This window comes from Chlamydomonas reinhardtii, chromosome 13, assembly GCF_000002595.2.
Source record: "Chlamydomonas reinhardtii strain CC-503 cw92 mt+ chromosome 13, whole genome shotgun sequence".
Classification (NCBI taxonomy): Eukaryota; Viridiplantae; Chlorophyta; class Chlorophyceae; order Chlamydomonadales; family Chlamydomonadaceae; genus Chlamydomonas; species Chlamydomonas reinhardtii.
Genome location: NC_057016.1, coordinates 574,148 through 590,111, shown reverse-complemented (window position 1 = coordinate 590,111; position 15,964 = coordinate 574,148). Strand labels below are relative to the sequence as shown.

At 64.5% G+C, this 15,964-nt stretch overlaps 4 protein-coding genes across 4 annotated transcripts; 3 read left to right on the top strand and 1 right to left on the bottom strand.

Moving 5' to 3' along the window:
* Nucleotides 1–39: 39 nt before the first annotated feature.
* Nucleotides 40–1,471, top strand: CHLRE_13g565550v5 (uncharacterized protein). The gene is made up of 2 exons (XM_001693630.2): nucleotides 40–474; nucleotides 645–1,471. The coding sequence occupies exons 1-2, from the start codon at nucleotides 268–270 to the stop codon at nucleotides 783–785; spliced, it is 348 nt and encodes a 115-aa protein (XP_001693682.1). The 5' UTR covers nucleotides 40–267; the 3' UTR covers nucleotides 786–1,471.
* Nucleotides 1,472–1,529: 58 nt separating this feature from the next.
* Nucleotides 1,530–3,985, top strand: CHLRE_13g565517v5 (uncharacterized protein). The gene is made up of 3 exons (XM_043069267.1): nucleotides 1,530–1,749; nucleotides 1,861–2,395; nucleotides 2,720–3,985. The coding sequence occupies exons 2-3, from the start codon at nucleotides 2,353–2,355 to the stop codon at nucleotides 3,790–3,792; spliced, it is 1,116 nt and encodes a 371-aa protein (XP_042917242.1). The 5' UTR covers nucleotides 1,530–1,749; nucleotides 1,861–2,352; the 3' UTR covers nucleotides 3,793–3,985.
* Nucleotides 3,986–4,437: 452 nt separating this feature from the next.
* CHLRE_13g565484v5 (uncharacterized protein) lies at nucleotides 4,438–7,069 on the bottom strand. The gene is made up of 3 exons (XM_043069266.1): nucleotides 6,494–7,069; nucleotides 5,641–6,253; nucleotides 4,438–5,382 (listed from the first exon to the last, which is right to left on the bottom strand). The coding sequence occupies exons 1-3, from the start codon at nucleotides 6,536–6,538 to the stop codon at nucleotides 5,345–5,347; spliced, it is 696 nt and encodes a 231-aa protein (XP_042917241.1). The 5' UTR covers nucleotides 6,539–7,069; the 3' UTR covers nucleotides 4,438–5,344.
* Nucleotides 7,070–7,439: 370 nt separating this feature from the next.
* On the top strand, nucleotides 7,440–15,574 carry CHLRE_13g565450v5 (uncharacterized protein). Its single transcript, XM_043069265.1, has 12 exons — nucleotides 7,440–7,856; nucleotides 8,019–8,065; nucleotides 8,286–8,493; nucleotides 8,988–9,047; nucleotides 9,411–9,479; nucleotides 9,897–9,950; nucleotides 10,307–10,449; nucleotides 12,473–12,615; nucleotides 13,005–13,168; nucleotides 13,494–13,766; nucleotides 14,251–14,349; nucleotides 14,607–15,574. The coding sequence occupies exons 1-12, from the start codon at nucleotides 7,680–7,682 to the stop codon at nucleotides 14,739–14,741; spliced, it is 1,572 nt and encodes a 523-aa protein (XP_042917240.1). The 5' UTR covers nucleotides 7,440–7,679; the 3' UTR covers nucleotides 14,742–15,574.
* The last annotated feature ends 390 nt before the right edge of the window (nucleotides 15,575–15,964 follow it).

Genomic DNA, 15,964 nt, shown 5'->3' with positions numbered 1-15,964 from the left:
GTATCATGCTCGACAATGCACGGCCAACACGTTATGATAGTTGCCTTTCAAGCTGTGCCAGTTTTCCATTGTTTACATATGCCCACGAGGCCACAAGAACTCCTGACTTCTACAGCTAAACGTTGCTGCTCAGAAAGCACCTTTTATTGATGTTTACCTACTCTAATTGATAATCACTGTGCTAAAATTCAAGTAGCTCGCTGCTTTCACCGAACGGCGTGCGGATTCCCGCGTTCTTCGTGCGCTGGAAGCGCCTAGCGCAGTGCAATGAACCAACCGGACCGTTACGTACAGTTCGTGCTCCCAGAGGGAGAGCGGAAAGTCAAGTACAAGGCGGACACCAAGCTGAAGGATGCGGGCACGTTCACCTTTCGCTCAGAGGACCATACCATTGGCAACCTGCTGCGCATGCAGCTGCACGCAGACAAGTCGACCGTCTTCGCGGGCTACCGGATACCCCACCCCTTGGAGCCGGTGGGTATGGAGCGTCCATCCCCAGCGCTCGCACTCCATTCCCCGCTGCTGTGCCTCGCTAACCCCTTGACAGCCCGACCACCCTGCATTACGAGGACCACTCCTATCTCCGATGTCCCTCCTTTTATACTCTCCCTGCCCTGCCCACCCGCCTGCATGTGTCCGGCCAGGTGATGGTGGTCAAGGTGCAGACCAACGGCACCAAGAGCTGCGAGGACGCCATGATGCACGCGCTGGAGGACCTGGCCAATGAGTACCACATCATGCTAGAGGAGTTTGACCAGGCTGTGTCGGCAGCCAGCATGCACTGAGATGCGGCAGCAGTAGCAGCGGAAGTGGAGGGAGAGGCCTTCAACATGCGCGGTGCAGCGGTAGCAAAGAAAGCGCGGCGGGTGTGAAGGAGCAGTAGCGGAAGTAGCATTCGGAGGACTGGGGTAAGGGGATGGGCGAGGGTGGTGTAACGAGGGCGGAACGGCGGCGGTGGACTAAGAAAGAAGCCAGGGAGGGGAGCTGTCGGGAAGTCCCACGCAGTACGGCGAAGGACGCAGCTGACCGCAACATAACTGCCTTACTGCTCGGGCGTGCGACTTCAGAAGCAACAGGCTGCGAGGGAGCTGCATTCGTTGGTGGTGGAACATATGCCGAGTCCTCGAGGCTTGGAGTGAAGGTTGCGGCAACCAGTTGAAGGCCAGAGTGGCCTGCATGTCCTTGTATGTGGGCGTGCCTGCGAGTGAAAGATGGGGCAACGTACGCTACGCGTCAAAGGCTTGAGTACGCAACCTCCAGTGATGGCATATATGTATACATGTTGGGACTCGTCGGGTGGACGGGGATGACGACGGCTTCCACTGTGCTCGGGAGGAAGAGGAAGGGGTTCAATCGTGCTGTTATCATGGCGTTGCATGCACGACCTTCGGCACGCTTCGGGGCAACACATATGCCGCCACGGCGCCATGTCTTCGATGTTCATGTGCAATGAACGCTGAAATAACTTATCGCGTTGGGAATGAGCAGCCCAGAAGCCTCGCCTCACTTGAATTTCCGCTCCATCTGCAAAGTTCTGCCAGCGCACCAGCCATTCTCTTAGAACGCGTAGTCTCTGGCCAAAATGATGCATGCGATATTCAGGTCACCAGCACCTCGCGCAGCATCGAGCTGAGCGTGGGCGGCTCAAATGACTTGGCGCCATCCTACGCCACAACGCTTCGCGGCAAGCCCGCAGAGCCGGGCCTGCTGCCGAAGCCGTGCTTCACAGTCGTCGTGCCAGTGCGACAGGTGAGCTCAGATGTAGGCTGTGAAAGGAGGGAGGGTACCAAGTCCAGCACCGTAACGAGGCAGCACCTTAATTAGTCGCGCCCTTGCCCCCATCTGCTGCCCAATGCACAGGGCTATCCAGACTGGCAGCAGCTCCTGCTCAGGTTCGCTTCATCCGGCAGCGGCAGCTGCCACGTGTGCGACATACAGCTGCTGCTGCCGCCGCCGCCGCCGCCGTGCCTCCCTCGTGTTGCCATTGTAAAGGGCGCAGCAGCGCCAGCACCAGCGCCAGTGGCCCCCGCGGCTGCCGCTGCTGTCACACAGGATTCCGCCGCCGGCACGGGGCAGGACGCTGTAGGTGGAAGTGGAGTTGGTGTTGCTGCAGCCCCACGCTGCAGCGACGGCAGCGGCGGGCCACACGCCTCCGCCGCTACCGCTGGGCCACAGCAGGTAGCGGAGCTAGGACCTGAGGACCCCAGCGGCCCACCCGCAGCGAACGGGGCTGGCTGTAGCAACGGCGAGCGCAGTAGCACTGCTGGCGGTCGTGCTGGGACCGCAGCAGCAGCAGCCGTGCTGGCATCTTCGGGCGCAAGCAACGGCGTGGCACGGCCGGCGGGGTCCCAGATGCAGCAGTTGCGGGAGCTGTTGCAGGTGGCGGCAGCCGGCGGTGAGAGGCGCGGGTGGGAGAAGGACAGTTAGGGGCCGTGTTAAATACGGGAGGCGCAACTGGGGTTGGTCACGCATTGCTCGGGGGCTGCGCTGCAACGTGACAGGTTGGGGGTTGGATGTTTCGGACGCGTTAGTGTTCTGCGTTTGGGATTGCGAGAAACGGGTTCCAGGTGCGCTCGACTGCCCTACAAGCTAACGCAGACGGGAGGGGACTTCCCCTGTGGACCGTGCGCCCGCAGCCAACCCACACATCACTGCGTGACTTCCCCTTGCCCTCCCCCCACATCCGCATTTCCCAAAACCTTTGTCGACCCAACCACAGGCCCGGGTCTGGGCGCGGCCGCGGGCTGCGGCCCTGCGGCTGAGCCGCGCTCCCCAGCGGCGGCGGGTGCGGCGAATGCCAACCGTGGCCTCGCAGCCACCCTGGCCCGGTCATTGCTGGCTGCATCAGCCGCATCTGCGATTGCGCCGCCGCAACCGCAACCGCCAGTTCAGCCGCTGACACAACCGCCCGGGGGCATGCAGCACCAGCAGCAGCAGCAACAGTCACAGAAGCCCTCGCTCGTTAGCACCGCCAGCACCGACGCCCAGCACCCAGGTCCGGCGCTGCCAGGCCCCGGGCTGGGGGCTGCAGCAGTAGCTGCATCCGCAGGTCCACTTGGCCTCGGTATCGGCGGTGGCGGTGGCGGCGGCGGCAGTTTTGCTGGGCCCACTGGTCTGGGCTCCATGCTGGGGGCACTGCCGGCACTGTCCGCCGCTGTGGCGCAGCTATCTGACGTGGCGGCGCGAGTGCGGCGCATCGAGGAGCACTTGGTGATGTCGGGTGGCGGCGGCGGCGGTGGCAGTAGTAGCGGCGGACGCGGAGGAGGTGAAGGGGGCAGCGCGGCTGTAGCAGGGCCGCCAGCAGTAGCAGTGGGTGGTGCAGCAGGGGCTGGGGCGGCTGCTGCTGCAGCGCCATCGCTCGCTGAGGGGGCGGGTGGGGGTGCCGGCAGTGCTTCGGTTCTTCCTGCAGGAGGGGTGTGTGAGCAGGCTGACAGCCCCATGTGGCATGAGGGGTGTGACAGCCAGGCAACCCGTACTAGCACAGGTGCTAGCGCTGGTGGCGGTGCTGGTGCTGCTGCCGCTGCTCGAGGTGGTGTTGGTGACGGAGGAAGTGGCAACGAACAGGCGAGGGCGGCGGGGGCTGCGGATCAGCTACTGCAGCTGCTGCCCTCGCTGCTCCAGTCCATGAGGGGGCTGGAGGGGGCGGTGGCGGAGCAGGGGCGGCAGCTGGCGGCGCTAGGGCGGCAGGTAGCGGGGTTGCAGGACCGGATGGACGTCGTGCTGGCGGCGGCGGCAGGGGGGCAGCAGGCGGCTGTGGAGGCAGGAGCGGGGGCTGATGGCGCTGAGAGCTGAGGGATGGGGTGTGGCTGCCGTTATAGGTGTCCGGTCTGGCCATGCGGCGCGTAGAGCTGCAATGCTGCTGGTCTGGTTCAGCTGATTTGGGGCGGAATTCAGTTTAGAGATGCAGCGTGCCGGAGTTACACTGTGAAAGAGGGTGCACGCAGCCCACCAGGGCCTGTGCCCTCGTGTATTGCATGCTGTCCGTGTCGGCTGCCTGTGCTCGCAGCTGCGCTGTTCCACAAGGGGAAGGGGAAAGGAACAGCACCACACCGGCACGCCACCTGCAACACCAGCAAGCAGGACCACCGCAAGCAGGACCACGAGCAAGCGGGACCACCGCACCAGCCACCAAAAAACCAGGGGAGGCCGTGGGTGGCGCTGCGGGGTTCCGCGGCACTGTGGCGGGCTCGGTGGAGGGCCGCCCGCGCCCCGCGGGCTTGTCCCCGTCCAAACCCGGGCTGCCTTGGGTGGCCGAGGTGAGCCGCCGCATATAGCGGCTGGTTTATGTGTGACCCCAGCGACGCTGAGTCTAGTTGGCAGTTGCCTTAGCTTGAGCGGTTGGCTCGCCGATGGGTGGTGCATCCCGTGCGCGCACGGCCGCGGTTGCGCGGCTGCTGGCCGTCGGAGAGACACCCAGGGCACTAGCTGGGCGTCACGATAAACGGCTGGACGGTACTGCTGGACGGCATTGCGGTCGCGCGCAGTCCTGCAGCTCCTGCTTGCCCCGTTGTTGACCGCAGTCAGCGCAAGTCCGCAAGACCGCATTGGTCAACACTCAACCAGCACCATGGTCAACCGTACATTCAGAACCCTTGTCGATAGCTCGATTTGTCGGGACAGTGGTCAGCATGCATCTTGCCAGTAGATACTCTGTCGGTTGCAGCAGAAAGACGCTCCCAGGCACTCACTCCACTCAGCCGACACTCCGTGCACGGTAATTGCATGCCTGGGTGCAACGGCCGCTGTTCAAGCCATCATGGCTGAGCAACTCTGTAACACCCGCATTCATATGCCTGCATGCACATCAGCTCCCAGACGTCCGCACGCAAGGCCCGCCAGCACAGCACCCGACTCGGCCCCATGCCAAGTCCCAACACAATAATGCGATTGTGACGCTCCACATGCTCACTCACGCTCGACACTCACAGATATGCACACAGGCCCATACTACCACCGCCCCATCAGGCACGCACACAGCAGCAAATGCATGGCACACGTCGCACACGGCTTTTATCCAGCACATGTTGTCCAGCACATGTTGTCGCGTACATAAATACAGCAGGCTGCACCGCCTGGGTTTACCAGGTACGGTTCCTATTATCGTTGTACAGCAGAGCTCCATCCGTACGCAAATCCTACTCAAGCCGCCTACACCTACCAGCACAGAACCTGCCTCAATGCGACGTGTGGGTTCCGCTTTAAACGCCGCTCGCGGGTGCCTGCCGTCAAAAACACAATACCAGCTAGCTTAAGCACTTCACGCATGCCGCTGTGTCCACACACGCAGTGGGAGCCCAACACGACGGCCACAACACCACGACGACAGCTGTTGAGTTTATTCGGCCTAGTCAGCCAGTCCGTCACGCTCCTTCCGTCCTGTGTCTACAAAGTATTATGACCGGATGTGACAACGTCCATGTAAATGTGCTGGCAAGGTCCACTCATGCATGTCGACACCGCTGGTCAGGCTCCGAACGATCAGGTCAGGCCGCGACACGTGCATGAGATGGGGTGCGGGCCGCGCGGCATGCCCCATCCAGCCATTAGCCGTCGTCAGCCTTGCCGCCCCCAACACATTCAAACCGCAATGGCATGGCCCCACGTAACCCCGCCCATGCAGCGCCGGCAGTGGCAGCGCACCGTGTCGCGGCCCCGCCCCGTGCCGTGAGGTGGTGCAGCCAGCCGCCGCCGCCGCGCCCGCGCCCACGGCGGCACAGGCTCTGCCCGCTGACGCCATGGCTATGCTGGCGGCGGCGCTGGGCGGCAGCCACGGTGCCGCCAAGGAAGCGCCGGCGGCGGCTCCTGCGCCGGAGGCAGCGGCGGCGGCGCCGTCGCTGGACTCTCTGGCGGTGCTGCTGGCGGCGGCGGGTGGGCAGGGCGGCGCGGGTGCGCTGTCGCCCGCCATGCTGAGCAACCTGCAGAGCATGCTGGGCGGCGCCGCCGCCACCGCCGCCGCCGCGCCGGCGGCGCCACCAGCACCGGCACCGGTGTCGGCTGCGCCGGCTCTTCCCGCGGCTCCGGCTGCGGCCCCAGCTGCCGCTGAGGTCGCCTCCTCTGCCGCCTCCGACGGTGGCGCGTCGACGGCTTCCGCCGCGCCGTCTACGGGCGGCGCGGCCGGGGCGCCCGAGGCACCGGCCTCGCCCCCTGCCGCCGCCGCTGCGGCGCCCGCGCCCGCGCCCGCTCCGACTGCCGCCGCCGCCACGGCCGCCACCGCCGCGGGCGACGGCGCGGCCCTCGCGTCCCTTCTGGAGGCCTTTTACAGCAAGCCCGAGAACCTGATGACGGCCCAGGCGTTGCTGGAGCGCATCACCGCCGCCAATGGCTGCTGCCGCTGGTTTGCAGCTCTTTCCTTCACAGCCGCCATGCGTGCAGATGCCGAGTGGGAGACCCACGCCGACGCGAAGGGGCTGTCTTGCAAGCTTGGATGAGTGGGAACGTGCAGCGGGTAAGGAACTCGGCAACCTCGCACATACTGCAAGCCCCAGCGACCCGCCTCCGCCCTCAAGGCTGCGCGGCGGAAGCGCCCCTTCTCAACCATTGCTATTTCATCTTACTGACACTACGTCTTCCTGACGAAGGCGGAGACCACCATGCCCAAAGCGCTGCTGGGGTTTAGGGGGATTTAAAAACATCGGAGCGCTAGCCGGCAGCCCTAGGATGATGACCACCGCGAGCGCCAGCAGCACCACAAAATGCTGCATCTGCGGTCTGCGGTCATCTGGTCAAAGCGCAACTTCTGCTCCTTGGAACCCGTTTTTATCGCTCGCTCAAGCCCCGTCATCATCGCTCAAGCCTTATAATGTCGTCCATGCTGGCGGCAGCTGGCGGCGTCCTTCATGGTCGGGAAGACCATCAGCAAGGACGCTGCCTGGTACCGCGTGAAGTGGTTGCCCTTTACAGGAGCCTCACGATCCCCAAAAATGGCCGAGACTGGCGTTGCCAAGCTGGTCGCTGGCTGCGCCACGCGGGTCCTCACAGAGGAGCCCCGCTCTGCAACTGCAGGCCCCCTCCCCCTCCAGCCCCCCTCCCCCTCCAGCCCCCCTCCCCATCACCTCCCGCCCCCGTTACCCCACCGGTGGACACCTGGTGTCCGAGGCCGGACACGGATGGAGGCTGCTTGCTGGTGGATGCCTGAAGGGCATGGCTGGGAAGTGCAGCGCGTTGACACGGCGGTATGGGAGACGGCGGTATGGGAGACATGGCGCTCCTGCTGCTGGGGGAATTGATGGAATGGTGTGCGGGAGAGAGTCATAGACCTCACGGTCCCAAAAGCTCAGTAAATCCAAACAACAACCGGCACTTCATGGACGCGAGCGCTCTATTCGCGATGACCGCACTGTTGGTGTAGCGGCGAGAGGCTGGTGTTGGTTAAACCGACGGTAAATTAAGCCGTGCCCCGGTTTAGAAGCGGATATTGTGACACTCCAATTTATTACGGATGTACCTCACGCTGGCACGCACCCTCGCGACGTTGCACGTTTTCGGCATGCGGCGACTGGCATGGTGCTCCAGTCCCAAACAGTTTGCAGTGTCGCTCGACCTGCGTGGTGAAACTGTCACACTTCCCTAACAGTATTTGACTTGAAGCGAGTGCTCCACTTGTTAAAGCAGCAATCACTTGCGTCGACTAGGGTCGTCCCGTTCCTCAGACAAACGAGTCGCTTGACACAATTGCAAGCATGAACACGACACTCCGCTCGTCTCTGAAGTCCAGCGTGGCCGGCCGTGAGGCCTCTGGCCGCCGGCAAGCACGCCTCCCCGCGCCTGTGTCGCGTGTCGGCCCCTGCCGCCCCGTCGCGACGCTGGCTGCGCCTCCTCCGGCTTCCAGCCATGCTGCGGCTCCTGCTGCAACTGCTGTGAGTCAATTGGGGCGCGCGACTAACTCCGCGGCACGACAGAGTGCAAGAAATTGGCGTTAAATGCAATCGAGGTGCTTTGCTTTATTGGGGCCCGGGACGCAATTGGATTACCGCCATGGCCTTGTGTTCTTACAACCCAACTCTTGGTATCGAATACAGAGCAAGCTCGAGCTGTCTGAGTTAACCGCGGTCAGCCCGCTGGACGGGTGAGTTTGCTCGACCCGCCCAACCCGGTCTACGCGCCCCAGCAATCCCTCCTCCACTCGGCATCCCGCTACCTTCTTCCCCCAATGAATACTACACCACACCTCCTCCTTCCAGCCTCTTCTCTCCCTCCCTTGACCCCGAACCCCGTCTCCAGTCCCCAAACCCGTGCCAAACCCTAACTCTCCCCCACCACCCACCCACACCTCTTCCGCCCCGCAGCCGCTACGGCCGCCTGAGCGCGCCCCTGCGCAACATCTTCTCCGAGTACGGCCTCATCCGCTTCCGCATCCTGGTGGAGTGCCGCTGGCTGCAGCAGCTGTCGCGCATCCCCGCCGTGACCGAGGTGCCGCCCTTCTCGGCCGCCGCCAACGCCGTGCTGGACAAGTTGTGCACGCCCGAGGGCTGCACGCCCGAGATCGCGCTGCGGGTGCGGGTGTGCGTGTGTGTATGTGTGTATGCATGTGTGTACGCGTGTGCTCTAAGGAGGAGGGGGGTGAAAACGGGTAGTGTCAGGGGTGAGGGGGGATCCACTGGGGAGATTGGGCGGTTGTGGAAGGAAAGGCGGGGAGGGTTACAAATACCAGCCAAAGAGGGGGGGAGCCATTCACGCGAAAGGGGTACATCAAAGATGGAAATGCCGACGTCCAGGGGTACAGCGGGGAGGGGACTCAAGGGTTCCGGGCAGATAGCGGAGGGGAACGAGGGAAAGCGCCGGAGACGATACAAGGAGGCGGACGTGTACGCGCAAGTGAAGTAGTGTTGCTGCGAAAACAAGAGACGCAAGGACGGGGGCAACGCAAACGCAAGGAGGCAGGCCGCACAGCCCGCCCGAGAGAGTGCGTGTGCGTGTGTGTATGTCCGGCCTGCTGATGTGCACTCCCGCCCGCACCCCCCCTGTGTGTTTGGCCGCATCGCGCGCAGGTCAAGGCGATTGAGAAGACCACCAACCATGACGTGAAGGCCGTGGAGTACGTGCTCAAGGTGTGACGGAAGGGTGGGGGGAGGGGCTGGCGCAGGGGTGTGTGGGGTGGAGTGGGGGGGGGGGGTTGGGGGGTAGCCGTCCATGGAAGACTGACGTTTTGTTGTGGGACCTTGTATACCAGGAACACCATGGGGCGGGGTTGGCCGGGAAATGGATACAGGGGGCAGGGGTGGCGGGCAGATGATGTAATTAGCTGGGTGCGTCGGCGCGGTCAGCTGGCCGCACGCGCGGGGAGTCTGGGGGGAGGCAAGAAGCGGCCAACCCGCCACACCACCGATGATAGCCCTGCAACTGCCTGCGTCGCGCGTGCCTGAAACCCCATCCAACGCCTCCATCCCCCGACACGCGACACGCGACTGCAGGAGCAATTCCGCGCCCACCCCGAGCTGGCGGCGGTGCTGGAGTTCACCCACTTCGCCTGCACCAGCGAGGTGGGGCCGCGGCAGGGGGAAGGGGGTGTGAGGGGGAGGGGTGAGGGGGAGGGGCGTGAGGGGGAGGGGTGAGGGGGAGGGGTGAGGGGGAGGGGCGTGAGGGGGAGGGGCGTGAGGGGGAGGGGTGAGGGGAGGGGCGTGAGGGGGAGGGGCGTGACGTGGAGAGGCGTTATAGTGAGAGGGACGGGCAGACGCAGGAGCAGACGCAGAGCTAGGGCACGTGTTAGAAAGCAAAAGGGAAGGCCCACACAAAGGACTGCGTTTGAATCGCTGCGCGGCGCTGGGATGACGTATCCGCGCCTCGTGCGCATCATGACTCACCCCCACTGCCTGCCTGCTACCTGCGTCCACTCCTGCCACCCCCTTGCTCCCCCCCCCACACACACCCGCACACACCACCACCACCGCCACAAACAGGACATCAACAACCTGAGCCACGCGCTGATGCTCAAGGAGGCGGTGCAGGGCCACGTGAGTCGTGCTACAGCCCCAGCGGGGGCGGGAGGGTGTGGGCATGGGGGGAAGGAGAGGTGTGTGGAAGTGTGTGCGTGTGTGTGTCTTGGGGCGTGTGACGACGCCAGGGTGATACGGCGTGCGGTGTCACGGCGGGGCGGCTTCGGCAATCTGGGTGGGGCTCAGGAGCTTGCTTCTGCTTTGGAATGGGGCAATCTCTTTCTCACTCGCCCAGTCTCCCGCCTGTCACCTTCTCCCCCTCTGACCTTGCCAGCCCCCCTCCCCGCCCCCCCCCCCCCCAGTTTAGCTTGGTTTGGTTTGGTTTGGGCTGGTAGTTACAACCCCCCCTACCTGCCTGCCTGCCCCCTCCCCAGGTGCTGCCCACCATGGACAAGCTGATCTCCGAGCTGGGCCGCCTCTCCCGTGACTTTGCGGACGTGCCCATGCTGTCGCGCACACACGGCCAGACCGCCTCGCCCACCACCATGGGCAAAGAGATGGCGGTGTTCGCCTACCGGTAAGAGAGGGAGCGGATGGGGGGAAGGGGTGTTGTAAACAATCCCTTTGGAAACCAGGGGCACAGGCGGGCAGGGGCAGGGGCAGGAGGGACAGGGACAGGGATTGGGACAGCGATTGGGACAGGGATTGGGACAGGGATTGGGACAAGGACAGGGACAGGGACAGGGACAGGGGCAGGGACAGGGACAGGGACAGGGACAGGGACAGGGACAGGGGCAGGGACAGGGACAGGGACAGGGACAGGGACAGGGACAGGGACGGGGACGGGGACGGGGACGGGGACGGGGACGGGGACGGGGACGGGGACGGGGACGGGGACGGGGACAGGGACAGGGACAGGGACAGGGACAGGGACAGGGACGGGGACGCGGGGACGGGGACGGGGACGGGGACGGGGACGGGGACGGGGACGGGGACGGGGACGGGGACGGGGACGGGGACGGGGACGGGGACGGGGACGGGGACGGGGACGGGGACGGGGACGGGGACGGGGACGGGGACGGGGACGGGGACGGGGACGGGGACAGGGACGGGGACGGGGACGGGGACGGGGACGGGGACGGGGACGGGGACGGGGACGGGGACAGGGACAGGGACAGGGACGGGGACGGGGACGGGGACGGGGACAGGGACAGGGACGGGGACGGGGACGGGGACGGGGACGGGGACAGGGACGGGGACGGGGACAGGGACAGGGACAGGGGCAGGAGGGACAGGGACAGGGACAGGGATTGGGACAGCGATTGGGACAGGGATTGGGACAGGGATTGGGACAGGGATAGGGGCAGGGACAGGGGCAGGGACAGGGACGGACAGGGACGGACAGGGACAGGGACAGGGACAGGGACAGGGACAGGGACAGGGACAGGGACAGGGACAGGGACAGGGACAGGGACAGGGACAGGGACAGGGACAGGGACAGGGACAGGGACAGGGACAGGGACAGGGACAGGGACAGGGACAGGGACAGGGACAGGGACAGGGACAGGGACAGGGACAGGGACGGGGACGGGGACGGGGACAGGGACAGGGACAGGGACAGGGACAGGGACAGGGACGGGGACGGGGACGGGGACGGGGACGGGGACAGGGACAGGGACAGGGACAGGGACAGGGACAGGGACAGGGACAGGGACAGGGACAGGGACAGGGACAGGGACAGGGACGGGGACAGGGACAGGGACGGGGACAGGGATTGGGACAGGGATTGGGACAGGGATTGGGACGGGGACGGGGACGGGGACGGGGACGGGGACGGGGACGGGGACGGGGACGGGGACGGGGACGGGGACGGGGACGGGGACGGGGACGGGGACGGGGACGGGGACGGGGACGGGGACGGGGACGGGGACGGGGACGGGGACGGGGACGGGAACAGGGACGGGGACGGGGACGGGGACGGGGATAGGGACAGGGACGGGGACGGGGACGGGGACGGGGACGGGGACAGGGACAGGGACGGGGACGGGGACAGGGACAGGGACAGGGGCAGGGGCAGGAGGGACAGGGACAGGGATTGGGACAGCGATTGGGACAGGGATTGGGACAGCGATTGGGACAGGGACAGGGACAGGGACAGGGACGGGGACAGGGACGGGGACGGGGACGGGGACGGGGACGGGGACGGGGACGGGGACGGGGACGGGGACGGGGACGGGGACGGGGACGGGGACGGGGACGGGGACGGGGACGGGGACGGGGACGGGGACGGGGACGGGGACGGGGACGGGGACGGGGACGGGGACGGGGACGGGGACGGGGACGGGGACGGGGACGGGGACGGGGACGGGGACGGGGACGGGGACGGGGACGGGGACAGGGATAAGAGCGTGCGGACATGGGAGTTGGATGGGGCTGGACAATATGATAGAGTGTGGCAAGAGGGGGAGTGGCGATGTGAGGTGCTGCGCGATTGATTGGAGGCCCTACAAAAAGCTTCAGTCACGCCTGGAACCCCGTCCCTCCCCTACATCCTGCCCCTAAAGCTCTCCCCCTCCCCCTCTGCCCCCTTCCCCCCACAGCCTGAAGCGCCAGCGCGATCAGCTGGCGGCGGTGCCGTACCTGGGCAAGATGGCGGGCGCCGTGGGCAACTACAACGCCCACATGAGCGCCTACCCCGAGGTGGACTGGCAGGCGGTGGCGGAGGAGTTCGTGCCCTCGCTGGGTGCGTGCCGCGTGTGTGTGTGTGGGGGGGGGGCGGGGGGGGGGGGCTGAGGGGCTGGGTGGGCGGTAGTTGGGGCGGAGGAACGGGGTGAGGGTTCGTTTCCTATGAGAAAGGGGGAGGGGGTTGAGAAAGGGGGGGGGCGGGAAAGGGGACCGGGAAGGAGGAGGGCAGGGAGGGGCAGGAGCGCGGGAGGAGGGTGAACGGGTTTGGGAGAGGGCAAGGCGTGTTTGTGGCGTTGATGCGGCTGGTGCTTGCGCAGTAGGAGAGGGGTTGCGTCAGCAGCCAAGTCAACGCGTGAGGGTGCTCCCCCACGGTGCTCCCCTCATCCTCTGGAAAATCCCCCCCCCCCCCGCTCTCTCCCTCTCCTTCTCCTCGCGCCCCTCCTCCAGGCCTGGAGTTTAACCCCTACGTGACCCAGATCGAGCCGCACGACTACATCGCCGAGCTGTACTCGGCCATCATCCGCTTCAACAACATCCTCATCGACTTTGACCGCGACGTGTGGGGCTACATCAGCCTGGGCTACTTCAAGCAGCGCACCATCGCCGGCGAGGTGATGGGGCGTGTGGGTGGGTGGGGTTGTAGATACCAGCCCAAATCAAACCAAACCCAATGCAATGGGGGATGAGTCAAGAGGAAGAGTGGGGCGGAGGGTATGTGTGTATACGTGTATCAGTGTATGTGCGCGTGGGGTGGGCGTGCAAATCACAAAAACGAGCGGGGAAGGAGGAGGGGGGTGTACAGAGGGTTGAATGGGTCAGGTGGAGAGGGAGGGGATTGGCGGCGGTCTCCCACTCTTCCCGGTGTCCCCCTTGCCTCCTCCCACCTCCCACCTGCCTCCCAACCCTCCCTCCCACTCCTCCCTCCTCCCGCTGCAGGTGGGCTCCTCCACCATGCCGCACAAGGTGAACCCCATCGACTTTGAGAACAGCGAGGGCAACCTGGGCCTGGCCAACGCGCTGATGGACCACCTGATCAACAAGCTGCCCATCAGCCGCTGGCAACGCGACCTCACCGACTCCACCGTGCTGCGCAACCTGGGCGTGGGCATCGGGCACGCGCTGCTGGCCTACGCCGCCAGCCTCAAGGGCATCTCCAAGCTGCAGATCGACACGGCGCGCCTGGCCGCCGACCTGGACAACAGCTGGGAGGTGGGCAGGGGTGGCGTGTGTGTATGTGTGTGTGTGTGTGTGTGTTGTGTGTGTGTGTGTGTGTGTGTGTGTGTGTGTGTATGTGTGTGTGTGTGTGTGTATGTGTTGAAAAGAAAACAACAAAACGAAGCCCGCCCAGACGGCGCGACGGAGTTACTTACGGATACCTACCGATACCGAGCGTCTTGTAGCCGCGTCGACCCCGGTATGTGTGTGTGTGTGTGTGTGTGTGTGTGTGTGTGTGTGTGTGTGTGTGTGTGTGTGTGTGTGTGTGTGTGTGTGTGTGTGTGTAAGGGGGGGTCTGCATTTATGATTGACGCTGTAGCCAATTGCTGCTGAAGGCAGCAGGCATGAGGAGGAGGAAAAACACACGGGTTCTTGTGGTGGGGTGTGGGTCCCATGAGCAGGGACTGGTTGGGACGCCTGCATCCCCTGACTCCCCCTCCCTGCCCTCCGCTCCGCTCGTCCCGCCTGCTGCCCCCAGGTACTGGCCGAGCCCATCCAGACCGTCATGCGGCGGTACGGCGTGCCCGAGCCCTACGAGAAGCTCAAGGCCTTCACCCGCGGCCAGCGCGTCACGCAGGTATCGTGGGCACGTGCATGCGTGTGTGTGCTTGCGTGTCCGTGCGCGTGTGCGTTTTTGCCTGTAGCTGGTGGGGGTGGGTGGGTGGTGGGTGGGGTGGGGGTATCAATGACTGCGACGACTGACTGGCTGGTGCGCTTGCGCCGGGGAAGGGCATGGCACAGTGTGTGAGAACTCGGTCTCCCGGCCCAAATTTGCTTGTACTTCCTCTTACACACACTATGAATGCCTTCCCCCACAACTACACACCAACACAGGAGTCGATGATGACCTTCGTGGATGGCATTGACGGCCTGCCGCAGCCCGCCAAGGAGCAGCTGAAGAAGCTGACGCCCGCCAACTACATTGGCAACGCCGCCCAGCAGGCAACCAGCCTGCCGCACCACCTCTGAACAGCGGCGGCAGACTAGCGCGCCGCACCGCGAACGAAACGCGGCGGCGGATTGCGTCTGGGGCTTGGGGCGAACGCCCGAGCCTGGAGCTCGGGCGAAGTCCAGTTTGAGGCTGGGCATGTGGGCAAGCGGGCATCAGCAGCTGGAGGGCAGCTGAAGCGCTGGCCAGAGGGCAGTTGGATGGAGCAGCGGGTTGGCAGGCTTTGCTCGCGGTGAATACGTTGGGCGCAGCGGGCCAGGTGTGCCGTAAGGAGGTACCGCGGGCGCCGTGAGGGGGCTTGGAAGGGGAATGCGCGCGTGTTTGGGGATCGAACATGCGTCGTGTTTACTGCAGGCTGGGTGTGAGTGACACGAGTACGCGAGCAGCAGCAGAGGGACGTTGACGGCGAACAAAAGCGGGCGGCGTGTGTCCTGCTTCGCTCTGGCCTCTGGCGAGCTGGCTGTGGGGCCACAGCAGTCGCCTGGAGCCCTAGACCTTGACATCTCGCAGCGGTTACAGGATCAGTGACGTCTTGGGCGGCTCATTGCGGTTTAGACGGTGTATTGGAGCTTGGGTGTGGGCGTTGGGTCGCGCACCACTATAAGGACGGGTTTGTGCGTTGTGGCATGCGTTAGCATGTGTTAAGCATGGAAATTCCGCATGCGGCAAGCACCAAAAGTGCGTGCGGTACGCAGGAGGAAGCACACCGCTCACCAGTGTTTCCAAAACCGGGTACTAGTACCCATTCGGGTACTGAGAAAATAATTCGCCGAAACTGACGCGGGTACTGGAAACTAATTATTGGGGCCTCGAGTACCCACACGGGTACCAAAAATTTAATCCGCCGGACCCTATACTACCCGGGCCCCGCCGCAAATACTACTTGCTATGCGTATTACATTCATACAGTAGATAAGGTTCAGCACCATTAGCTACATCAAGAACAAGCAGTGCAACCAAGCGGGTCCCACTCGCGCACGGCCCTACGGGCCGGTCGTGTCCCCAGCCCAATACCTTTCCTATAGCATCTTATACCACACATAAGGTCATTAGAGTAACCCGGGGGCATTGAATCGAGCCGGGGCCGACCTCGAACATCTAAATGTCGCGTTCGCCACGACACGCCATACCAGGCCAGACAGTAGCCTAACTACACCTACGCATATATCTGTGTTGACGGCAATCAATAAAGCCCAAAAACAACGCCTATGTAGGATGTTGGCTTCGGTCAATTTCGCGACTT